At 38.2% G+C, this 27,804-nt stretch overlaps 1 protein-coding gene across 1 annotated transcript in view; it reads right to left on the bottom strand.

The window, feature by feature from the left end:
* Nucleotides 1-27,804, bottom strand: part of LOC126112881 (protein sidekick) — a 161,733-nt gene that overhangs the window by 101,757 nt on the left and 32,172 nt on the right. The window contains exons 9-15 of the mRNA XM_049915014.1: nucleotides 9,864-9,983; nucleotides 9,526-9,681; nucleotides 5,504-5,630; nucleotides 4,917-5,218; nucleotides 4,615-4,800; nucleotides 1,666-1,844; nucleotides 563-689 (exon numbers count right to left, since the gene is read on the bottom strand). Coding sequence (XP_049770971.1) covers nucleotides 563-689; nucleotides 1,666-1,844; nucleotides 4,615-4,800; nucleotides 4,917-5,218; nucleotides 5,504-5,630; nucleotides 9,526-9,681; nucleotides 9,864-9,983 — 1,197 coding nt within the window. The remainder of the gene's footprint in view (nucleotides 1-562; nucleotides 690-1,665; nucleotides 1,845-4,614; nucleotides 4,801-4,916; nucleotides 5,219-5,503; nucleotides 5,631-9,525; nucleotides 9,682-9,863; nucleotides 9,984-27,804) is intronic.

The raw sequence follows: 27,804 nt of genomic DNA, 5'->3' as shown, positions 1-27,804 counted from the left end.
ACAATCCCGTATCTCACTATCCATTTAAACTAAAGCAACGATAGTGTCTGAAAACTGAACAGCAAATAAATAAATGTGTAACAGAGAAGAAAGTGTGCCAGTGGATTCTTCCATTTTTTACTGGAAAAAATCTCCTTTAGATGATTTCAACAAATACGAATATAATAACTGAACTATATTTAGAACATATTTTCCATCATCAGAATTTAAAGTGAATATGATAGGACAAAATCCTATGGTATTTTAACTTATACGAGCTGAGGGCACCACCTCACATACATGTCAGTCAGAGTGTTACAATATTAAAAATAACTATGGGTGATTTAAAATGACCAATGTCAACTCTGAAGACAAAAAATTTGTTTCTAAATGCACATTTGTTGTAATTTCAAATTAAATTTGTAGACAGTATGTAGATAATTATTCATGTTACTTATTTCCTGTTATTTTCATACGCGAATAAAACCAAAACAACTTTGATGCACAAAATACTACGAATGATATACTGTAATATATTAAAAATAAAAGCTGGGAGATGCAAACATGGAAATGAACAGCTTACCTCCTTCCTTTGTTTTTATTTTCATTCCTTCACTGTAAACACCAACACCCATATTGTTATAAGCAGCTATTTGAACAATGTAGTCTTTCCACGTGATCAGTTCTTGTATTAAGTAACTCCTCTGAGCCTTGAAAAGAAATTGAAAATTTCTAACGACTGTCTTTTTTCTTAATTTCACAATGCATAACACAGCTCACTCCCCCACACAAAAACATATTTAGTCTTTAACTTGGTAAGTGTGATAACCCAAAAACTTATTTCAGAATTTTCTGAAGACTAGTGCACAAATTCAAAATCCAAGGAACAGAAAGTTGTCATGAAAAAGTAAGGAGAAACCAATTGAGCAAATTATAAGGAATATACAGCAGAATATTATGAATAGTGGTAAGTTCATTATTGTTTTAAGAAGACACCAGAGAGGACTCGTTGACAGAGAGAGTGCTTTCAAATTCGGCCCAAACTGTCTAACCTGTCTATCCACTCTATTCAAATTCTGGGATTATTACTTTAATAATAATGTAAATAATTCTTATTTTAGTCTTTGAAGTGATATATAGTAGTTGCCAATACCATCATAAGAAGAACGATTTACACTATAGGTACAAAAACACTTACAAGAGAAATAGAAGAACAATAATATGACTTTTGTAACAAATAACGTGGTTGTTAAATGAGTCATGAAATAAGAAGAAACCCATGCAAAAGAAACAAGCAGGAATAAAAGTGTAATCATAAGATCGAACGCAGAAGATGGTTAAAGTGAAGGAAATGTCTTGAGAAACAGAGGAAGGCATCAGTGCATGCTGATGACATGTGACACAAAAATACTCTGTTTCTAAAGTGCATAGTGGAAGGAGTGTAGCTAAGCCATAAAGTATAAGTAGAAGTGTTAAGTGATCAACAGGCACATAAACAAGACTTGCTTTTGAACAATATCCTTCCTTAGAACTAAGAAACTACACACACACACACACACACACACACACACACACACACACAAAATTGTGAAAAGTATTTGTCACAGATGGTTGCCATTATCTGCATTATACAGAAGTAACTATACAAATTACTAATTTAATCATCAATCATTATCACACTCTTACCTCATTTGTAATATTTTTGTACGTCCAAGGACTTTCATTGTAACCATACAACCTGTAACGTATAACATATCCCAAAATTTGTCCATTCCTATGGTCTTCTAATGGTGGTTGCCATTGCGTTATGATCTCAGATGGTGATCTTGCTGTACCAACAAATCCTACTGGAGGACCTGATGGAGCTGTGAATATTAAAACAAATAAATGTGATCTCCAAGTAAAAATGAATTTTCTCTCTCTGTGGGAGTAGGGATCCCTGCTCTAAGGTTGTCACTGTTAACACCATTTTTCTTTAGATATAATGTTAAATACATGTCTTGATGGAGATTTTACAGCAGTTGTATCATTTTTCATACAAACAACTGGGTGGTTCTTTGTACACCGAAAGGTATTAAAAAAGTTTTGGCCATAAGAGCATCCAGGAGGACAAGTCTCAACCTCCTTCACTGGGTGTTTACACCCAGCAGTAGAAGTGCAAGTCTGAGACTGCTTGTCACTGGGAGATCAGCAGCATTACCTCCATTAGCCAGTTTGCTGACTAAGTTTTTCTTCAAGGCAATTTTCAGAAATAATGCTTAGAATAACCTCACATGAATTCCTGTCCAATGACATCTCCTTTAATTATAAGAATCACCCAGTCTGTAGCTGGCATATCCCCCCCCCCTCTCCCCCATTACTATAGCATAGGCAAGACATTCATGCAGAATAATCTGTAAGTTTCCTCTAAAACATTTTGCCACTATATCTCCTGAAGCAGGTGTTCTGGTTACAACATTTTACTCGCCTTTGATGCTTATCTTCATTCACATTTACTTTCCATTTAGGATCTGTAATAAGCTCACTAGATACCTACAGGTTCCTTACAGCAATTAGTATGCTGTCATCATTGGTTCCAAGCCTTTCCTTGTGGTATATATACCAGTCAGAATTTAGTACTTCATTACTACTGCTCTCTGGTTTTAGCAAACTTCCTGTTCTTAATACTATGAGGGTATAATTACTGTTAATAAGTGAGACTAACTTTGAGAGTTCACTGTGGACCCTCCTGCTGGTAACTAATAACATATAAAACACATGGAGTGACAGTGGACAGTTGTTTTCAATCAATCCTGAGGCTGCAAATGCATGAAATCCACTTCATTGGGCATTCCCTATTGGTGCTGTTCCCTACATGCATATGTGGCCTCAGGACTAATGGGTAACACCAAAGAAGTGACCATTAACAGCTGTCCAGTGCACTGGACATGTGCACCATAGGAATAACATTTTCTCTTTCTTTCCTGAAAAGACGTATGTTCCTCTCTGTATTTCATATGCTTGATCTACACCTCTCCAAATAAGGCACATAAACCAATCAATGCATTTATGGAGAAGCTCCTCTAATCTAATGCACCCCACCCCCTGAGCATGCCTAAGTGTAGCATGTGCTTGAACTACTATGGGGGAGGTGAGGTGGAGGGTGTGGCTCTACAATTACACTGTGCTAACAGAAGTCCAGAAAACTGCATCTGAGATAGTCACAGACATTTTTATATTTCTATCCTTCTGACTGATGGTTCTGAAGAACTTTGGCTGTTCACTTATGTAATAAAATGGAACACCTACAGCCGTCCTTTTGATGTTATTTATTATATGGCTACCAGTTTCTGTGATTCAATTCACCATCTTCAGGCCTTCAACTCCATTAGTGGCCAATACTTCTGAATTGATTTCCATAGACTGTAACAACAATGTTGTGTCTCCAGCTGTCAAACCATCAACTACTAACTGCTGATGGCTGGAGACACAACACCACTGTTACAGTCTATGGAAACCAGTTCATAGTTGTTGGCCACTGACGAAATCATGTATATGACTGGAATTAACCCCCTCAGTATCAGTTAAAACCTGATGATGGTGTATTGAATCACAACAATTGGTAGCCATATAATAAATAACATCGAAAGGATGGCTGTAGGTGTTCCATTTTATTACACAGTCACAGACTTGTCTGAGCCTCTGTTTTAACCCATCCAAATAACTCCAGTACAAAGAGGACTGCGGTAGTTTCTGGGAATTATGCTACAATTTATTTGCTGTACTTCCACCCCATATGTAAGATTGTCATCATAAATTAATTCTACTGATTAAAAAATCAAGGAGGGCCTCTGAAACGTAGTAGCTGGCGTCATTTGTGAACACATGAGCTATGTCTTCATCATGTGTAACCAATGGCCACATACAGATAAACCTCCTTATCAACCAGATAAACATAAATAACTACTAAGAATGGGAACACAAATAGAAAAAACAAGCCTTGGGGTATTTTTAGGCACTGATAACTCGAGTTAAACTCTTCCACAAAAGCAAAAATGCAAGCTACCTCTGACAATCAATACACCACTACACACAAACATTTACAATCAATGTAGCTCAGTAAAGAGCTAAAATTTCTATAATATTGTGATCAGCAATGAATTCCAATACATAGAAGAACATTAATTATCCAAATCAGATTGTTAATAACAGCAAACACAGAATGTTGCGGTGGATCTGTAATTTGTACCTTTGGCATGTTGTGTTAATGACAGAAACAGCCATGTATAAATATATCTAAAGATGGCTGAAAATAATTAACATGTGATATTTTCCAAAAATTTTCCCATATATCATTGATACCAGCATTAATAACATCTGTTAACTCTATTAAAAAGGAAACCTCACTTGAGAATACCCTAATAAAGGCTGTAATACACAAAGAAACAAAAACATCTTTTGAATGAACTGTTGGACTTTAATAACTTTTTATTTATTATAATGTATGGCATTTGAAGGCAATAATGAAGCTTACAATGTAAGCTTTCATTTATTACTTAACTCAACTGTTTTATACTTTCAATCCCAAAAGAAGAACAGTTTTTATTAATATGGATTTATTGTGTAGTGGCAACCAAATTGAAGAAAGTGAATTACCTTCTTGAGGAAGATGTACTACATTGCTTGGTTCTGATGGTGAACCTTCTCCAACACTGTTAACTGCACTAACTCTGAACTGGTATGAACTTGCTGCCTTGAGGTTTGTTAGAAGTATCCAGCGTTGTTGTGCTGAGACATTGCTTAATTCAGTCACCCAGTTGAGAAGGGGATCTGCAATCAAATCTGAAACATCAGTCAGTATTTCATCAAGGAATGCTCTTTGCCATAATAAAGACTTATTTGAAATTGTCAATGCTAGCAATCGATAAATATAGCAAGTAAGTTATAATCGTGCTGACCTATGTCTGATACTTCTCTCTTCTGTACAATGAATTTGAGAGTTGGACTATTTCCATCAAATCCTGGTGACCAGCTAACATTTACAGCTCTCTGTGTATTTGTATCCAATCTCACGGCTTTCACGTTTACTGGGGCAAATGGCAATTCTATGACACTCAGATGCGCAGATCGAGTGTCATTACCACCTGGAGATGTAACTGCACAAGTATAATCACCAACATCTGCAGCTCTCACTGCCTGTATCTCCAGCATACCATCATCTTGCACTGATATTCTTTGACTGTTGCCCAAAACTATTTTCCTGTAATTAATTAATACATTTTAATTAGGAATATCTTAAAGTTTTACATAAAACATTCTAGTGTTATACAGTTCTCATTTTAAAATGATGAGTAATATTTCAAAACACAAAACATATATATGCAATGAATTAAGAAGCCACAGAAGAGGGGCGGGTAGGGGGGAGGAGTCATATAGGAAAAATGAAAATTGCTAAGCAATAAAACAAGCTTCAAAAAGTTAGAAAAATTGTAACTATCAAAATTACTTATACTATTAAATGTACTAAAAAAACACAAAAACTTACTCTTTATTACGATACCACGTTACATTGAATGGCACTGATGGATCACTCGAAACTTTGCACTGCAGTGTTGCTGTGAGGCCAAGTAAGACTTTTGTGTCTACCGGAGGCTGGATTATTTGTGTCCGAACTGGAATTAAATTCTTCAGTATTAAAAATAAATTAATTTGTAAGAGAACACTAGTTATTTTCAACATCTATTTTTCACTTTTATGAATGAGCTATAACTCAGACTGTACAGCTCAATGTCACTGTAGTAAACCAAGTGATGGATTACACACAAAAAAATGGAAAGCATTATACTAATAGAACTAGACTGATGCCAAATCTTAACAAAAGAAATTATCCTATGGTATTTTTAACTAAATACATGTGTAATCCCACTAAGCACAATTCACCTGTCATTAACGTTTTCTACCTTATTAATAACACAGTCACCAGAAACAGTCTTCTGCTTTTTGCCTTATTTTAAACTTCCTATTCCTTAGTGGAGTTACACTAGTTTCCTTGACTGTCAGTCTATTAAATGACAAATTATTGTTCTACACAATAACACCTGGAAATATTGAGCCATGACGGGGTTGCTGGCATTGCCTTCAAAATGCCTGGTGCCACTAGCTCGAACTGTCATGCGATGTCCCTCTGGTTTGAGGCCATTAAGGTCTTTGCTCGAGGCTGTTGATGGGGACAGGGTGTATTGTGGCATGGAGAGTTGGGGAGCGGTAACAGAGCATGTCCCTCTGGTTTGAAGCCATTAAGAGCTTTGCTCGAGGCTGTTGATGGGGACGGAGTGTGTTGTGACAGTTGGGGAGCGGTAAAAGAGTAAGGCTGACAGTGTGAGAGGTCCGCCAGGTGAGTAAGGTGAGCACTTCTGCAAGTGTCTTGAGCATGCGATCCGGCAAGTAGTTGCTGGGCATATTTGTGGACTGATTTGAATCCGTAGTTGGCTTTGAGTACTGTCTTCATGAGTAGCCTCGCCAGCCAGCTCTGGGACATGGCACACCAATGACAGAGTTGAAGCCAGTTTCGCTGTGCTGAATTCTGGGGCCCCTTTGGAACTGGCAAGCTACATCTCTGATTCGTGAACTTCACTTAAGTTTTGGATTTTGTGATCTTAACCATTATTTTCTTCTTGATACCTACAGCTCTGTTGTGATCACTGTGATTTCTTAGCTGATCTAGTTCACCAACAGTTGCTTCCTTGAATTGTGGCTGTTGTTTGCTTTTCCCGAGTCGATACTGGCCTTGTTGTTTGTTAACAGGATATCTTGAACTGTGTGAGCTGATGGTGTTCCCTGAGCTGGAGCGATAACATGTTTCTTCTATGCTGTGGCCGTTTTGCCCCTGATTTTGCACAGATGCTGCTCCCCTGAATAAACTACATAGGAAGGGGAGAAATTTGTCTGCCGTGAGAGCCAACAGGTGGCTTCTGAAGCTGTCAAGACTGCTATCAGCAACCTACTGGTCTTAGCTGTCCCAGGTTTCAGTAAAAGATTTATCGTTAAAACTGATGCTTCCAATGCCGGTATTGCTGCAGTGTTATTGCAGCAGGATCAAGGTATACGACATCCATCTAGAAGGTTCTCTGGTCCAGAGATGAATTACTCTGTTTATGAATGTGTGGCACTAGCTGTGCTTTTCGCCATGGAGAAGTTTCAGTTCTATCTTGAGTACAGGGAGTTTGATCTCGAGACAATCAGGCACTACGCTGGTGTTTGTTCGACCCATGAAAACTGATAGGATTGCCAGATGGGCAGTCTGTATCTCTGTGTTTCATTTCACGGTGCGACACATAAAAGAATCTGACAACTAGGTCACCAACACCCTCAGTTGCATGTTTCAAGAAGAGGAGCCTGTCGAGAATAAGGGCATTAGCGAGTCTCACCTGGTTGTGTGTATGATTTTAGCTGAAGTTCCCAAGTTATTTGTGGACCTTAAAACCAAACAGGATCAAAGTTAATTGTGAGATACACTAAGAAAGCAACTCTTATCCAGTGGAGAAGTTAGCAACTACTCCGTCAGGAATGGCATAGTATGTAAACACATTAATGAAGGTGGGCTTTAAAATTTGTTTGCCTGCCTCATGATGTGGGCCTCCCATTTTCCATTATTGTGTCTAGTGGGAGGAAATCTGGCCCTCTATAAGAATTGGTCAAGATTAAGGCTCACCTCACTTGGCCACATTGTATAAGCATATCAGGTGATAAGTACGTGAGTCTGAACCGTGTAAGAAGGTTAAACCCAGTAATAGTTCTCCGAGGGGGTTGTTACAATTCAAGCATGAGGAGAACCCTATGGACAAACTCTTTATCGCTTATGTAGAACCTCTTCCTAATAACAAGAAGGGGAACCGATATATTCTGGTTGTTGTTGATGCGTTTTCCAGATTTTTATGGTTAATCCGTAAGTCGTGGGGTCATGGCGGCCATTAGTGTTGCACACCTGACCAACATGTTCAGCTGGTTTGGAGCCCCTAAGGCTCTTGTTAGTGATAATGCTCTAGCATTTGTTTCTGAACAGTTTAAGCAGATTTGCTTTTGTAACGCTGTTAAGAAGCTAACCACCATGCCATGTTATCCCCAGGCATCTTTTGCCAACAGCATGAATTGCAACCTTTAGTTAGCTTTGATCATTTACCATCATAAGCCTCCTATTTAACTGGGATACAACCTTGCCTTGGCTCAAATTTGCATTTAACATCGCACAGCATGAAGCATCCAAGGCAGTTCCTGCCGCTCTCTTGTTTATGTCTCCCATCAATTCCCTTTTATCCTTTATCCAACTTGTGGGATTACAATGACCTTCTGCCTTTGTCCGTAACTCCTGAAGATCTTAGGTAAAATTGGGAACAGGCCAGGGATAACATAGATTAGCCCACCGCCGCCAGGCATGGAGACATAATAGGAATAGTTATTCATTTCAGGGCAAGGTAGGAGACGAGGTTTTCATGAAGAACTGTGCCTCTGGTTTGAGGCCACTAAGATCTTTGCTCGAGGTTGCTGATGGGCATGAGGTGTGTTGTGGCGTGGCGAGTTGGGAAGTGAAGTTGCAAGGATGTAATGTCCCTCAAACGATCCCCCTGGCCGGCCGCGGTGGTCTAGCGGTTCTGGCGCTGCAGTCCGGAACCGCGGGACTGCTGCGGTCGCAGGTTCGAATCCTGCCTCGGGCATGGGTGTGTGTGATGTCCTTAGGTTAGTTACGTTTAAGTAGTTCTAAGTTCTAGGGGACTTATGACCTAAGATGTTGAGTCCCATAGTGCTCAGAGCCACGATTCCCCAAATGTGCGAGGTGGATCTGAATTCTACCAACTTGCCTAACAGTAGGTTGCCTGTCCTGCAGAAACGACAGGTTCTGCTGCGCCTCATCCAACACCGCGGAAATATTATTGAGAGAAACACCTAGCTCCCCAATGGTGCTCACCGAAATGCAGAGCGGGGTGCCCAATGCCGTGCACAACCTGGCCACCTGCTCTGGAATGCTACTCACAGTGCTAAGCACTTGAATTCTAGGTTCATACTGCAAGCGCTGCTTCTTTAGATGCATGATTCTGGGGCAGCCCCTTGGAACCATAGCAAGCTAACTCCCTGCAAACAACGGAATAAATTAATACAATGCTCAACATACCATAAGGGATCCTTACGCACTAAGGAAATGATCACAGGAAATGAGAAATGACCAGACAATTCTACCCCCCCACCCGGCCAACAGAACGGAACCACGCTCTGCTACCGCTCCCAAACTCTCCATGCCAAAACACACCCCGTGCCCATGAACATCCTTGAGCAAAGATGTTAGTGGCCTCAAACCAGAGGGACATCACAAGACAGGTCCAGCTAGTGGCACCAGGAATTCAAAAGGTGACACTAGCAACCCCACCACAGCTCAATATTATTCCAAAATGAGGATTTATTTTAAGTAGAATGCGAAGTTAATTCATATTTATGTAACAGTGCCATAGAACAAATCAAATGAAACCACTGGGAACACATCTTAAAAAGGATGACACATCAGTTAAGATTTCTTACCTAGGACAGAAAGGAATGCAGATCCCTCCACTATGCCTCCTTCATTCGCCCTCCTACAAGTATACTTCCCAGCATCATTCTCTCTAACAGCAGCTATCAACAGATCGCCATACTCCAGGACCTGAATCCTGCCTGAAGCTTCCACAAGCTTATTATCTGCAAAATCACAAATATCATGGAATCTTAAATAATTCCCACTAGAAGTTAATTCACAGTCATGCAGCTAGGCCCTCACAACCAAGATCTATTGAAGATAACACTGTACTAATCTAAAAACTAAAACTGCTTACTAGTTATGAGCAAACTTGCAATGAGCATAAAACTATAAATCTGCTTACCCTGATAAAACCAGGTAATATTTGGTGTTGGAGCTCCAACAGCTCTACAAGTTATTGTTGCATCCTTCCCATCTAAAACAGTAACATTCTGAGGTGGGACTTCTAACACCGGTTCAGAAGCTGCGAACAAAAAAGTTCAGATGTTGAGAAAAGCAGAAGTTTTTAATATCAAGAAGAATAATACTTTATAATTGTCAATGCATTAAGGCAAAACTAACTTATGCAAAACACAAACATATTAGGCCATATGCTGTACAATGTGTATAAATATTGACTAATTATGCAACTAATAACTATAAACTGAAATGTGTCAGATCGGGTACTTTTAAATAACTCATGGTTTGCTTTTATAGTGACTTTCTGTTTACTATAGTGAACAGTAATGTCTTTTCTATAATTATTAGAGACATTTCTAAGACATACTGGTCAACATAAAAAACTTAAAGACATTTTATGGTATTACACTGTTTTTGAGTAAACAAACCATTAAACATACTCGATAATGTTTGTTTATTAGGAGAAATACTTTTTCTTAAAGTGAGTACATCATAAAAATGAAAAATGCACATGCAGCAATACAGATGCCATAAGCAAACAGATTTTTCTCAGTATTTGAACTGTCTCTCCCATCCCCATTATTAAATTACATATTAAATCTGTTGTTACAAATTTCTTTCTCAGTGACATCACAATACTGTTATATAGGAATGGTGGTCGTCAAAAGGCAAATAGGTCATCAAGCTTACTCGAAGGATGAACTGAGTTAGTCAAGATAAGCAAACGTAAAATACTTGTCTTTGGAGCTGAAAGACATTATAAAATGTGATGTAGGGAAATATATGCCATGTAAAGCAGTAAAAGACAGCAAAGATCCATCTTAGTTTCAGGGTACTTTTTGGAAAATGTAAAAACAGAGATTACTCTGTTCTCACTACAAAAGAGACTGCAGGGAAACTGTCACAGAAAAGTTAACAGCATTCTGTGCATATGTAAGAATAACAATATACAAAACCAACATAATTTTCACAGACAGGTCCTAGGAGTGAACATCAGAAAATCCTTGGAAGTCCTCATCATACATACAGTCAATAAACCAATCCAAATCTTCCATTCAATCTCTCATGGATTTGTCTGGTGTTGAAACTAAAAACTGCAAGCAAAAAGTAGAGTGTGTGGACTATGAAAAAAGACACAAGAGTTGGTTTTTAAGAAAAGTGAAAAACACTGCACAGTTGTTGGAAATCTGTCAGAGGTATTGCAGAAATATCTTGGTCCTCACGTAACAGTATAGCATCACATCAATTGTGTAAGAACTGCTAAAATCAATACAAGAAGAAATTTAGTGACAACCCACCTGAACGTTCACCATCACCCGAATGTGAAACTGAAGAAGACAGCACAGATGTTTATATTTCTGGGTGTGAAGTTGCTGATGCATTGAATGTTAGCATTTTTGCTGTAGCCCCTACTACATCCCCCCTTAAACATCCGGGAAAGTCAAGAAGTACAAGAAGAAAACAGCATGTAGAAAGAAAAGTGGGAGAAATTGAAACACATTTTACACAAGCAACATCTCCAAAACTTTGTAAATTGCATAATGTAGATGCATTTGGTGCAGAACCTGAAGATAGTGACATGTGCACAAAATTTGATGTGTGGCTTCAAAACCTTAATACTGCTATCTCAACAGCCACCTACACTGAGAACGTACAGTTACTGAAACTGATACTAGGTAGCTACTCTAAGCAGCAGATACAGAAATACATACCCACTTCTCACATTATTTGATTTCAAAAGCTCATAAAATAAAGAATGAGAAAGGTATTTGGGACACACCCAGATTCTTACTGTGGGCATCTGTTGCAAGACGATATGCTTACTGTTTCTCTGGAATATTACCTACCTGATGTCAAAGATTGCAGCAGGTAAAGTCCTAACCAGACTGATGTTATCCCTGTTAGTGAAATTGGTAAAAAAGCTAAAAAGATATATGACACAACCAATAAGAGAAGCATATCTCCTAATGAAAAAAAAGAACATGAATTTAAAAACTGGTCTCTCAAAATTCTACTTTGTGCAACCAAAATGAGTAAAATGCCAGCCAGTGAGGGAAGTATGCACATGTACAAATGGAGTTCAAAAAGTTTTGCACAGCCGTCTCTGATCTTTTTATTTGTATTAGGAGGAGAATGAAATTTTTTGTGAGCATACTTGGAACATTTAGCTGTAAGTTGGTGTATAAAAGTATTTTCTTTTATTTACAGATGAGCCATAATGGACAGTGAAGTAGATGTCAGGTTGCGACAACGATCGGTGATGCAGTTCGTCTTCAAGACCAGCTATGACTCTGCCACATCAATTCACAGGAAGTTCCTCCCTGTTTGTGGGGAGGACACAGTGCATCACAGCAGTATCCAGTGTTGGTTGCAGAGGTTTAAAAAGGTGATTTCTCTCTACTGGACAATCCACGATGACTGACGGCAGTGGCTGATGTGAAAAAGGAGACCATTGATCAAATTGTCCAAAATGACAGATGTGTGACAACATGACAGCTTGCTGAAATGACTCATTTGTCATTGGGTAGTGTGGTATCGCTGGTACAGTCACTAGGGTACAGAAAAATCTGTGCACATTGGGTGCCTAGATTACTGCCAAGAGAAATGAAAACATTGAGGAAGAATGTGTGCGAGGGTCTCATGAAGACCTTTACTGAAGAGTGGAAACAGTGTTTTGACGGCATCATTACCCAGGATGAAACATGGTTGTTTTTTCCTGAACCTGAGAGCAAAACCCAATCCACAGAGTTGCGTCATCCGGGTTGTTCTCAGAAGAAGAAAGCAAGACTTTCATGAACAGCAGGCTGAAAAGTGATGGCCTCCTTCTTCTGGGATCACTGTGGTGTCATTTTCATTCCACCTGGCTCCGCAATTAATCAGGACCATTACTGTTTGTGACTGGACAAGCTGCAACGTGCCATCAAGACCCACAGACGACAGCTTCAGGGTCAGCTCATCAGACTATACCATGACAATGCGAAATCCCATAAAGCCCTTATGACACAGGAGAAAATCAGGAAAATGGGTTGGAAAATTGTTCCTCATCCTCCCTAGAGTCCGGACTTGGCTCTGTCTGATTTTTACCTCTTTGTTCATATGAAGGCCCACTTGCACTGTAAAACATTTGATAGTGAGAAGGACCTTATTTCCCGTGCCAAGCAATGGTGTAAAAGTCAAAATGTGTCACAGCTGATGGAGGCTACACTGAGTAGGCTCAATGTATAGCTAAATGTTCCAAGTACGTTCACAAAAAATTTCATTCTCCTTCTGAAAAAAGTAAAAGAATTAGAGATGACTGTGCAAAACTATTTGAGCGCCCTTTGTATTTAATGCACTAATTTGAAACTTGTTTGTTTCGCCATAAGCAGTGTCACAGGAAAGAATTACACAGAGATGGACCTGATGCTTTTATGTATATGTCAAGAGCTGGTAGAGAAATGTTGGTTGCAGGAGTGTGCAATGTGTCGTGGTACTGAAGTGATGACTGTTGAAGCATTACACCTTCAGGATACTGACAATGATGTTACATATATATTGTGAAAGGGAGGAGGGTTGGTGAAGAAGCCAGAAGAGCCAGAGAAGTTTGTTACAGAGGTTTGGCATTGAGCCATGAAAGGAATAGCCACTATCATATTTGGAGTATTCAGAGACAGGTCTTAGCAGGAATAAGATCAGCTACATACCAGAATACTGACACATTAATTCAAACAATGAAAAATCCAGGATGGAATGTAACAATATTATGGGAAGGAAAGTTGCTACTCACCATACAGCGGTGAAGCTGAGTCACAGACAGGCACAACAAAAAGACTCTCACAATTATAGCTTTCGGCGATTAAGACCTTCGTCAACAACAGACAGACATATGCGCATGCGCACACACACACACACACACACACACACACACACACACACACACACACACAAGCAACTCACACACATGAATGCAGTCTTGTTGTTGTTGTTGTTGTTGTTGTGGTCTTCAGTCCTGAGACTGCTTTGATGCAGCTCTCCATGCTACTCTATCCTGTGCAAGCTTCTTCATCTCCCAGTACGTACTGCAGCCTACGTCCTTCTGAATCTGCTTAGTGTATTCATCTCTTTGTCTCCCTCTACGATTTTTACCCTACACCCTGCCCTCCAATACTAAATTGGTGATCCCTTGATGCTTCAGAACATGTCCTACCAACCGATCCCTTCATCTAGTCAAGTTGTGCCACAAACTCCTCCTCTCCCCAATTCTATTCTGTACCTCCTCATTAGTTATGTGATCTACCCATCTAATCTTCAGCATTCTTCTGTAGCACCACATTTCGAAAGCTTCTATTCTCTTTTTGTCCAAACTATTTATCGTCCATGTTTCACTTCCATACATGGCTACACTCCATACAAATACTTTCAGAAACAACTTCTTGGCACTTAAATCTATACTTCAAGTTAACAAATTTCTCTTCTTCAGAAACGCTTTCCTTGCCACTGCCAGTCTACATTTTATATCCTCTCTACTTCAACCATCATCAGTTATTTTGCTCCCCAAATAGCAAAACTCCTTTACTACTTTAAGTGTCTCATTTCCTAATCTAATTCCCTCAGCATCACCCGACTTAATTCGACTACATTCCATTATCCTCGTTTTGCTTTTGTTGATGTTCACCTTATATCCTCCTTTCAAGACACTGTACATTCCATTCAACTGCTCTTCCAAGTCCTTTGCTGTCTCTGACAGAATTACAATGTCATCGGCGTACCTTAAAGTTTTTATTTCTTCTCCATGGATTTTAATACCTACTCCGAATTTTTCTTTTGTTTCTTTTACTGCTTGCTCAATATACAGATTGAACAACATCAGGGAGAGGTTACAATCCTGTCTCACTCCCTTCCCAACCACTGCTTCCCTTTCATGTCCCTCGACTCTTATAACTGCCATCTTGTTTCTGTACAAATTGTAAATAGCCTTTCGCTCCCTGTATTTTACACCTGCCACCTTCAGAATTTGAAAGAGTATTCCAGTCAACATTGTCAAAAGTTTTCTCTAAGTATACAAATGCTAGATACGTAGGTTTGCCTTTTCTTAATCTAGCTTCTAAAATAAGTCGTAGGGTCAGTATTGCCTCACGTGTTCCCATATTTCTGCGGAATCCAAACTTATCTTCCCCGAGGTCAGCTTCTACCAGTTTTTCCATTCGTCTGTAAGGAATTCACGTTACTATTTTGCAGACGTGACTTATTAAACTGATAGTTCGGTAATTTTCACATCTGTCAACACCTGCTTTCTTTGGGATTGGAATTATTATATTCTTCTTGAAGTCTGAGGGTATTTCGCCTGTCTCATACATCTTGCTCACCAGATGGTATAGTTTTGTCAGGACTGGCTCTCCCAAGGCTGTCAGTAGTTCTAATGGAATGTTGTCTACTCCCGGGGCCTTGTTTCGACTTAGGTCTTTCAGTGCTCTATCAAACTCTTCACACAGTATGATATCTCCCATTTCATCTTCATCTACATCCTCTTCTATTTCTATAACATTGCCCTCAAGTACATCACCCTTGTATAGACCCTCTATATACTCCTTCCACCTTTCTGCTTTCCCTTCATTGCTTAGAACTGGGTTTCCATTTGAGCTCTTGATATTCATACAAGTGGTTCTCTTTTCTCCAAAGGTCTCTTTAATTTTCCTGTAGGCAGTATCTATCTTACCCCTAGTGAGGTAAGCCTCTACATCCTTACATTAATCCTCTAGCCATGCCTGCTTATCCATTTTGCACTTCCTGTTGATCTCATTTTTGAGACATTTGTATTCCTTCTTGCCTGCTTCATTTACTGCATTTTTATATTTTCTCCTTTCGTCAATTAAATTCAATATTTCTTCTGTCACCCAAGGATTTCTACTTTTTACCTACTTGATCCTCTGCTGCCTTCACTACTTCATCCCTCAAAGCTACCCATTCTTCTTCTACTGTATTTTTTCCCCCATTCTTGTCAATTGTTCCCTTATGCTCTCCCTGAAACTCTGTACAACCTCTGGTTTAGTCAGTTTATCCAGATCCCATCTCCTTAGATTCCCACCTTTTTGCAGTTTCTTCAGTTTTAATCTGCAGTTCATAACCAATAGATTGTGGTCAGAGTCCACATCCGCCCCTGGAAATGTCATACAATTTAAAACGTGGTTCCTAAATCTCTGCCTTACCATTATATAATCTATCTGAAACCTGTCAGTATCTCCAGGCTTGTTCCATGTATACAACCTTCTTTTATGATTCTTGAACCAAGTGTTAGCTATGATTAAGTTGTGCTCTGTGCAAAATTCCACCAGGCGGCTTCCTCTTTCATTTCTTAACCCCAATCCATATTCACCTACTATGTTTCCTTCTCTTCCTTTTCCTACTGTCGAATTCCAGTCACCCATGACTATTAAATTTTCATCTCCCTTCACTATCTGAATAATTTCTTTTATCTCATCATACATTTCTTCAATTTCTTCGTCATCTGCAGAGCTAGTAGGCATATAGACTTGTACTACTTTCGTAGGTGTGGGCTTCGTGTCTATCTTGGCCACAACAATGCGTTCGCTGTGGTGTTTGTAGTAGCTTACCCGCATTCCTATTGCTTTATTCATTATTAAACCTACTCCTGCATTACCCCTATTTGATTTTGTATTTATAACCCTGTATTCACCTGACCAAAAGTCTTGTTCCTCCTGGCACCGAACTTCACTAATTCCCACTGTGTCTAACTTTAACCTATCCATTTACCTTTTTAAATTTTCTAACCTACCTGCCCGATTAAGGGATCTGACATTCCACGCTCCGATCTGTAGAACGCCAGTTTTCTTTCTCCTGATAACGACGTCCTCCTGAGTAGTCCCCGCCCGGAGATCCGAATGGGGGACTATTTTACCTCTGGAATATTTTACCCAAGAGTATGCCATCATCATTTATCCATACAGTAAAGCTGCATGCCCTCGGGAAAAAATTATGACCGTAGTTTCCCCTTGCTTTCAACCGTTCGCAGTACCAGCACAGCAAGGCCGTTTTGGTTACAGGAGGGTTACAGGAATGTATTATATATTGTAGAGAAAGCTCCCACCTGCGCATTTCAGAAAAGCTGGTGTTGGTGGGAAGGATCTATATGGCACAGGCTGTGAAGTAGTCATTGAACGAAGGGTAAGAAGGATATATCCTTCATTTCAATCCTTCATATACTTCATTTCAATGAAGGATATATCCTTCATTCAATGACTAATTTACAGCCTGTGCCATATGGATCCTCCCACCAACTCCAGCTTTTCTGAATTGCACAGGTGGGAACTTCCCCTGCAATACATCCTACATTCCCATAACCCTCTTGGCCTCAGCTTCCATTAGTCACTGTCCTCACCAATCCAGTCCCTTCCCTGTTCCCATTCCAGCACTACACAGCTGTCATTCCACCACCACACGAAGTCTTTTTATTTCTCTCCTTTTCCACTGCTTCTCCTCTATCCTGCCCACAGTCCAACCTGCAGCACTTTGCTGTCCACCACCCCCACCATAGTATCCCTCCCTGTCCCCACTCCAGCCTCCTACTTACCCCCACCCAGTCGTCTCTCCCATCATGCACTGGTGCTGCTGCTCACAGTGTCGTTTCAGTTGCCTGAGGCTGCAGTCATGTGTGTGAGTTTCTTTTGTGTGTGTGTGTGTGTGTGTGTGTGTGTGTGTGTATGTGTGTGTGTGTGTGTCTATTGTTGACGAAGGCCTTAACGGCTGAAAGCTATAATTGTGAGAGACTTTTTGTTGTGCCTATCTGCGACTCAGCTTTATATGGTGAGTAGCAAATTTCCTTCCCATAATATTGTTACATTCCATCCTGGATTTTCCATTGTTTGAATCAATGTGTCAGTATTCTGGGATGTGGCTGACCTTATTTCTGCTGAGGCCTGTGCCTATCTGCAACTCAGCTTCTCCGCTATATCGTGAGTAGTAACTTTCCTTCTCATAATATTGTGACACATTAACTCTTCATTTTGACTTTCCTGAGAACTGGTTTGTTGTTTTGCATAACACAATTCAAAGTTACCACTGGTACACATCACAGGTATCAATATCCACATGTGTTGCTCACTTCCTTGGAACATCATACTGTTTTGCTATTGTCAGTGATAATCTCTTTCATGACAGTGCACATGCATGCTACACGGTCAGGATGATAACTGATGACATAGTATCTAGAGTCCATGCATTTCTTAACATGTGTATGTGACTGTTGGTGCAGCATCTCATTTTAAAAACTGTTTCCAGCTTTATCTGCTTGGTCAACACTGTAGTATAGGAATTAAGACAAAAAAAATTGATATTTTCAGCAACAGGTCATGGGAAAAATGAATGTGATGAGATAGGAAGTCTCTGTAAACATCTTGCAACAAGATTTAATCTCCAGCATGAAACTATTGATGCTATAAGAGATGCTACTGGATTTGTACACATCATATCAACATTAGTAACAAACATGAAACTCTCAATTCTAAATGAAAATACATTAACGGAATTCCGTTTAAAAAAGAGAGAAGAGTGGTCTGCTATGAAGCCTGTGGTAGGAATTCAATGACACTATTGGGTTGCATCCCAGTGTGGCACATACATTCTAAGATTGGTTCTCCACGAAATGCAGCCTGTTACTGTGTGTAAAATGCAGAGACCACAGTATACATTAGAAGACTTTGTAGTGAGACATATAACCGTATCCTTTATGATGCCTTGTGACCCTGCAATGCTTTCCAATGGTCATCATCAAAAGATAAGCGTGCAGTTCCCATTACCCAAGTATTGCTCTTGTTGGATCATCCTTGTCCATCAGCAAATTCAGCTCAGCTATACAAGTTCAATAAGAAGCAGATGGGGAAAAAAACACACACACACACAACCTCTTTTCAACACTGCAGTGTTGATTGTTACACTGTAGGCAATTTTAATTCATGGAAAGTCATGATGAGGTAAAATCATTACAGGAGACAATAATAATTTGTGACCAATATCATAAAAAGAAAAATGGGTATAAATATTCTATATATCTCATTTTTGTTATAAAATGCTTTTGAACAAAATTATGAATTGTTTTCCCACTCACTTATAATGTAGTAAAGTAATTATTTCGTTTCAGAAATGCCAGTTTTGAGTGTCACTTAATTAAAACCAGCAATCCATTTAAATATTTAAGTGTCGTGATTTTTTGATCTTGAGAGTAGAGCTAGGTCTACCTAAGAAATATCTCACATTTTGTAGAGGCAAGTATTGCCCACTCTGAATGTACATTTGCTAAGGACGATGACCAACTAATGAACCATGAAATTTTTAGAACATTTAGGGTGGAGGTCTTGGAGAAAATATCTAAATAACCAACAAATTTCAGATTCTTTCATCTTTATGTACAAATATTTTGACAGTTTAAGAATTTCATGCATTAATGTCACAACCGACAGTTACCAGTTCTTTCACCTTACATTTTTCAAGACAATGTCCTGTGGCTATTCATATTTTCAAAACATAATTCTGGCATTCGGAAAAAGTTACAAATTTTCATAGCTTATTTAAGAACAAACAAATAAATAAAAAAGCTCAGAAGTGTGTATGTATTGGTCATGTCTCTTAGTATTGGGAACAAAGTATTTATTGAAAATAAATACAGGTCTCTATGACTTTTGGTTTTGGTTTCTTTATTATAATTTTGCCTTTTGTTATGACATTTTCACAAAAACTCTCATTTAGAGAGGTCTCTAGTGCTTTTAACAAATTATCAGAAAATCAAAATACTGTAGTCTTGGAGAGGTATCATGTGGAACTTCAACATATATTTTTTCCAGCAGACTCTGGAATAATGATGTTACACATTCACTCTTGACCTGTATGATTTGAGATGAAATTGCCCTGGAGTCCTTAACAAGTAAGACAGGATGACAGATAATGAATAAAATCAGATACATGCTGATAGAATCACAACAGGACAGTTCAAATAAAACTGTAATAGAAATACTCTGGAAACTTAGGTGTGAATCTGTGGGAAAAAATGATGGCATATTTCCCCTGTTGGGTAAATTTAGAGAACCAGTTTTTATGGAAGACTGTGTAACCATTCTGCTACCCCGAACATATATCGTTTGTAATGGTCAAGAGTATAAGAGAGATTAGGGCATGTACAGAAATATATTTCTCCACAAACAATGTGAAAACGGAATAGGATGTAAAATCAGTAATATTGGTACAATGTGCCCTTGACTATACACTGCACAATGACTTTTGGAGTATATATGCTGATGTAGTAACAACTAATATCTCGCCAGTACCTTAGGGTACTGCAAGAAACATTTAAAAAAATAATATTATACAAAGAGGCAATGCTCTATTTTTTATTTTTATTTTTTAAAATCTATCACCTATTTCTAACGACATGATGAACTCATAACAGTAGTCACTTTTTCATCAAAAACAGGAGAATGATGAAATAAGATCCATCAATACTTACAATCAAATATTTCACATGTTCCAGAAATGTGAAGAATGTTAACCCAACGACAGCCAGAATAAAAGAGTTTCAGCTCACTATGTTGTCATTTGGCAGATATTAATTGCACATCAAGAGCCCCCTTCTAAATCTTCCATTGTATTATACTCTATTCAGATGCGACACATAAATTCGAACATTATGGTGTTGGAACGCATAATATTGGATGGATGCGCTGACTTCTAGATCTCTGAACACAATACATTCACCAGTCAACATTATAGTGACAGTGTAGTCTTTCACTGTATGTGTCTTCTCAGAGGTGCATCTCTTGGAACAAGAGGATATTTGGTGAATGGACAGGCCTGCCTATTCCCAATACCATCAAGGACATGTGGGATGTGTTGGGGTGTCATACTACATCCACCAATGACCATCTAGCAGTTATTAGCCAATCTGGTGGAGGAATGGAACACTCTACCACAAGAACTCCTTACCACCCTTGTGGCCAGCATCACACACACAAGTAAGAACCAATTCCACGTTTCGTAATGACCAGGGAACCATTGTGAATTGCAGTGACTTCAGTTACTGTTTGAATAAGAGTGTCATTTCTGATCATTTCCTTGTGTATTTCTTTTAATTACCTTCTGTACTACAATGTACAGTCCAAGTTTCATCAAGCTATGTTACTTGGCAGTGAAACATCATGAAAAAGTTATTTTTGTCCGTAAGTTTTGCACATCAGCATACAAAAATTCACGAGTATTACATATAATACAGCAAAATACTTGCTCCTCTGGCATTAGTATCTGCTGAGGACCTTATTTAATCATCTTGAAGCATTCGTGAAATATTAGAGATGCTTACATTTAGTAAGGAAGTGTGTATACTGAGTAAATTACTTAATGTACAAATCATCACTAAAAAACACAAACAATACTGGAAATAAAGGAGCAATAAAAAATTTGCCAAAACAGTATTTAACTAGCAATAGAAGCAGTTTCCCATTACTGTGTACCGCATTTGTGCAAGCAATAAATACAGTGAAGAGCCAACATTATCAGTAGCAAAGAAGTGAAAAGTAAATCAGTAATAAAACAAACAAAAAAATATAACATACAACACTGTTACACCCCCACCCCCCAAAAAAAGATCTCCCATATGATCTGTCACACATTAGGAATAAATGTAACTTACTGCATAAAAAGAGAGAAACTTAATTATAAAATACATTGCTAATCAGGATGGGTTTAATTTATCTGAAGCAAAATGTGCTGATGAAAGTGATAAAATAAGTGACAGTCTCAGAAAAGACCATGTATTATTATTCAAGTGGTCTGTCTCTGAAAAGCAATACAATCCACAGCCAAATTTCAAATGAACACATATCACATGTAGGATCAAGTGAACATTTTGTATAACCAAGATATGATAATTGCAAAGACCAAGTGAGAGTTCTAGTTTATCCCAAAATTCTACTTTCAACAAATTGAGAAGAGGCAACAACTCATATGCAGATGATTCTAGGGTGTTGCATAGATGTGTTCTATAAGTCAATTTGCACACTTTATCATTATGACATGGAATGGGTCACAGAATATTAACTTAATTTGGATTTCAAATATGGTGGCATGCTGAACTTTTACAGAGAAGTTCACATAACAGAAAAAAATAATTTAATAACATGAGTAGGCAAGTAAAACTTTTCTATAAGTAAACTACCACGTTTCTAAACAAACATTCTTGTGTGGAATAGGAGAATTTTCCCAGAAGGAACTTCTTCAGTTGACTTTCATATTTAGCTTTGCTATCATTCTTCCCACACTGAGGTTAAGTCAATTTTAATAAAGGTCATTTCTCCTCCTAGCAGTTTCCTTCCTAATACTAATAGATTATTTACAACAAATTTCATGAGATAAAATGTGTAGACCTACTGTGACGCAGTAGTTACTTAACTCCTTATCTACAAGATGGTCAAGTGCGAGCACCACACTGAGTTACTCCAAAATACAGTTCCATGTGACATTACTAAATGGAAATAAGCAAATTATGTTAACTCTATTATTTAGCTATCTCCCAGGTAAAAGTGCAAAACTGGTTGAATTCTGTTCTTTAGGAAGCTTTGAAAGTCTTTTCCCCACTTTAAATTCTCATCAACATCTACAACCAAACATTTTTAAGGTTGTTCTTTGCTTTAAACTCCCTCTCATGCTTTAAATTTATCACAGCTGTTGTATCCTTTGATGTGTAGAATTGAATATGACATGTTTTCTTAAAATTAAGAGAATTACCATTTGCACAAATCTAGTCAATAATAGTTCTAAACACATCATTTACAATTTCCTATGTTGCTGCCACACGATCCAGCACCAAACCTTGTGTAACTACATCCTCCCCCCAAGAAAAGAGCCTACAGTTAATTATGAAGTAGGTACAATTTTCTGCACTCTATTTGTTAAGTGTGGTATAAGCTGTCTGTTAGCTACACTATTTAACCCACAAAACTTTTTTTTCACAGTCAGATGTCTTTGACAGGCCACAGAATATAATAAATGGTATTATTTTGTTATTTAATCCTTGTAGAACCTGTTGAGTGAGTTAACAGATGGCACTAAGTATTGAGAAACCATTCTGAAATCCAAACTGTGATTTGCTAAATATATTACTATTCCCAAAATGGGACACTACTATAGAAAATGTCACTTGTTCAAAAATTTTAGAACATTATGTCACAAATGAAACAGGCCAGTAAGTACTGATGTAAATGCAAACACTGCTCACAGTTTGACTGTTTGACTCATGCCTATAAGACAGTATGAGGAGCGATGTGGGACATGTAATCAGTGAATTGCTCCTCATTTGGCCTCACATGACTGAATGGACCCTCTTCCGGACCACCTAGCTTCAGAAAAAATCTTAGGGGGTACCAGGAATCGAACACAGGTCCTTGTCATTGAAGGTAATGACACTAACCATTCGGGTACAGAGAAGGTCTGATGACACTCCTTTTTCTTACATAGTTGTTTCATTCTTTAAAAAAATTCCCTGATTTAGTGATGCATTATATATTTTTTAGAGGACAGTACTTATTATATGACAAGAAATCCTTAGAATTTTACTGGAAGTACTGTCAACACATGAGCTTTTATTTTTGAGAGAATTTATTATTTTCTTGATTTTGATGGGGAAGTGGGTGAGAGTACCATATCACATAACTAAATTTTATCCTTTATCCATATACTTTTATACTTTCTCAACAATATGAAATGGATTTGCATTTTGTGTGTCTGGATTCATGTCAGCTGTTAGTGGCACATGAAAATCTTTGCCAGATTAGTGTTTAACACAAGCTCGGATTAAGAAGGAACAGGGGAAGGAAATTTATCATGCCCTTTTAAAATGATCATCCTGGCAAGGCTTCTAGCAATTTAGGGAAATTGCAGTATTGCTAAGCCAGTATGGTTGTATGGGGATGCAAGTCTAGTGTGCTAACTACTACACAAACTTGCTCAGTGCACAAGGATTTGTCTCTGTAATGTGCTACCATATCCTGTTCGAATTCTGAATAGTCTGTACTCCACAACAGTGCTTTGTATGTTGTCACTACTCTGGGCTGAGTCCCATACTACTTTTGTCTGCAAACTTGTATCTTTGTTGGCCTGCTGCTCTTGTTCTACACAATTTTCACATGGCAAATTTCAATGACAGCAATGACTTGAATGTCCTGGGAGAAGAAATCAACTTTCTACTTTAGAAGGAGAAGTTAAATTGTTTTTTATGGACATCACACATGCTTTCATGCTGTATAAGGAGACACAGAACGTACATGAAGTAAAAACATAAACGCCCTCCCAGTCTCTAATACAGTTAGAGAATACTTTTGCAGCATGAGACAACATAGTTTTTCTTGGACCAAGCAGGCTTTTTGGATGACATTTCGCTGATAAGATACCACCTAAAGAGAAAAATTCTCACGCAGTACATGTCTGCAAAGTGTGTTCTGTCAGTCAGTAAGAGCTGGAAGGGAAAAACATGCTGAGAAGAAGAAATGTTCTGGTGGTGTCCACATAGTAGTGTAGCTCTCTGCATGCCTTATTGTTTCAAAACATACCACATTCAGACTAAATTATGTGCAAGAAAAGAATAGTGTGTAAAAATATCCCCCCCCCCTCCCTCTGGAATAAAAACACAATTTACAAAAATATTTAGTATATCTGCTAATTTTAATATTTCTTGACAAAATTTTTAAAACTGGGTAAAGTAGGTTTCATTTCTTGACATGAAACATCACACAAGTTTATTGCATTCACAGTAATAAAGCTATGCCTTCGGGAGAGGGGGGAGGGGTGGGGGGGGGGGGGGGAGAATGGGAAATGTGTTAAAAGCTTAAGTCCCGCTGCCTTAACCCTGAAAGATTGAGGCCAGTCTCGAACATGTTAACTAATGGATATGCATTTATTTGTTTGGTATGATTATCTAAGACATTATCAATCACTGTACTGCTATTTTGACATAATCATGTTGGAAAATTAATTACTGAAATCAAATTGTACAGCCCAAATTGTGTTTACAGGACATTTTTCCTTTCAGACCACTTTAGAAAATCTACATTTAAATTACCACACATCTCTGGTTGCTTCCTTCTGTCTGACAGATAGTGCAGTAAAGAACCACGCTTCCCAACAAGCAGGTCAAAGTTTCCCAGTGGAGATCTGTATACAGTTAAAATTATAAATGATGTATTTTTTCATCAGCTCACAAACAGATGTTGTAATGTCCTGATATGTGCAAAATTTACTTATTTAATGTTTATTTTAGTTTGTGACGTGCTTAAAAAAGGAAGCTGCTAATTTATAAACATTTACATTTAACTTCTCTATCCCTGTGGTTACAAAGCATTCAGGCAGGTTTTTTCATGTTACCTTTAATAATAATAACCTTGTATTTTAAACCCCTGATATTATGATAAAATAAGCTAATCCTGCTTTTCAGTAATTTGTTACGTATCTGTAGGAGTCTTCGGTCACAGTAATTTCCTTTAAACCTGCCCAACTCTAACATAAAAAGATACTTCTGTGACACTACTAATTACAAAGATTTGTGAGACTGGCCCTCTGCATATTTTCTGCAAGAACCTTTGCCAACTTATTGCTCACTCTCTTATCCAGTTGTAGGTCATACCTAGTGTCTGCCACCTACAGTAACAGGCACAGCACTAGTGTGAGACCTTATTTCAGTCAGTGTTTACAAGGATTTCAGCAGTGGTTACCCCGACCTGATTATGGAGGTGTAGAATCTGCATCAATCCCAAATTTATATGAGCTGTTGCTGCACCGATTTCATCCAGGTTTAGCAAAGCTCCACTTACACTCATCACCAAATTTCCTTCAGAAAAGTCCCCACATAATGGCACTATGTTCCCCATCACCTACTAAAACTGGCACTTGGTTTCAAAATACTTGTGACCTGGTAAGCTGACCCTAATTTGTCCTGTAGCATCTGACTTACACCCCTCCCATGACTTCTACCTAATGGCAAGACAATTTTTTCTTAGTTCCCTGTATTTCAGGCCTTGCGTAAGTTACATTTCTGTCTCTACTTCCCACCACAACTACTTCAGGTAACAAGACAAACAAATTTTATCACATGTTATTTCAGAGTGACCGCAGAACTGTTCACTTTTCAGTCCTTGCTTTCTGCCTTTGCCCTGTTCTCACAGTCTTCAGTCTAACTCAAATTTCAGAAAATCTAATTCACATTTCAAAATATGTGATTCAGCCTGAAGTACACATATCTTTTCTATCAGCTCAGTAATTATCTTATATCTTCTCCATGGCCTACAGTTCCACGGGATTAACTTAAATAGTTGCCCTGCAGAATTCCACACTACAATTGCACCCCTGAAATATACACCCACAACTGTCACATGCCACTCACCTCTTTGAATATTCTATGTGCTACATCCACACTTGTCAGACATTATAAAATAAATTTAAAATTAGAAACAAGTCTAAAACATTAAAGGAAGCTTTTGACCAGGTCAGAAAAAACACACTAGCATTCATTCTTACACACACACACACACACACACACACACACACACACACACACACACACACCATCAACCACCAGAGACGCTATCTTCTTAACGCTTCATTTACAATTGGACAAATAATAAAACCAGTGTAATACTGTTTCAGTCTGTGTGAATGACAATATGGACTTACACTAAAAAAAGAATGGAAATTGGAAAGCTAGTGCAGTTTTATGAGTGTATATGCCATTCATTAATCATTAACAAGTGCATGGTTGCCTTTCCTTATTTTTGTTTTTGCTTCCATCCTGGAATTACATTTTTGTAATAAAATTCTATTTTTTATGGCAGTATATGCTATGGATATAGCTAGCACAATGACAAACAAATTGGAACACATAAGCGCAGGTACATATACAAAGAATGGTTACATACTTCGAATTTTAGTGGTGCATTTTTTGAAATTTAGTTTCCTTTTTATTACATCATTCACATCCCCTCCTTCACAACTTATTTCATAAAACATTTTGTATATATGCACCTGCTTTTTTAAAAACAAACCACTGGGTAAAATAAAGAGCAGCTTGCAAACTGAAGTCAAAACATACATTCCATGCATTGCTTGTGACTATAGATGCCACTTGGTGCCAAAATACATAACAGAACAATGCAGTACTATAATGTGAAGTGCTCTGCTAATCTACATCACAGAAGTGTTGTGTGGCATCTAATAACTACCGTATTATAAAAAAATCAATCAAAAATTACGAATCTTACTCCCACTCAAAAGATGAAAGCTTCGAGATGATAGATCAGACTGTCGAACTCTTACAACATTAGGTGCGGCCCAACGTACCCTTCTTCGAAGCTCTGTATGAAAACATTAATTCAGAGAACTATGCAAGCTATCTAATAAAGAACAACTTACTGATAATTTTTTACAAAATAATAATATTTATATGCCAATGACTAGCAATGATTTTCGAAATAAATTACAGTTTGTCAAATAATAAATCATTATTTTCCACAACATATATTAGAAATTGCTAAATAGTATATGCTGACCTACCACACTGAAAAATATAGTTAAAAACACAATTTATTATTTTCAATAGAGGAAAATACAGGAGGGAATATGGCAAACAAATCCGGGGTACAGCTGGGCAGCCACATGGCACCATCCAGTGCCAACCTATTTGTGGCCATCCTTTCTGATCACAAAGAATCCCAAACCCCTAATCTAGTTTCATTTAGTTCAGATTCCTTGATGACATCTTCATGATCTGTATTGAGGGTGACGACACCCTATCCACATTCTTACCTTCTCCCCCATTCACTTCACCTGGTCCGAACAAGCCGCCTTCCTTGATGTTGACC

Source organism: Schistocerca cancellata, chromosome 1 (genome assembly GCF_023864275.1).
Source record: "Schistocerca cancellata isolate TAMUIC-IGC-003103 chromosome 1, iqSchCanc2.1, whole genome shotgun sequence".
NCBI lineage: Eukaryota > Metazoa > Arthropoda > Insecta > Orthoptera > Acrididae > Schistocerca > Schistocerca cancellata.
This window is presented reverse-complemented; position numbering and strand designations above follow the sequence as displayed.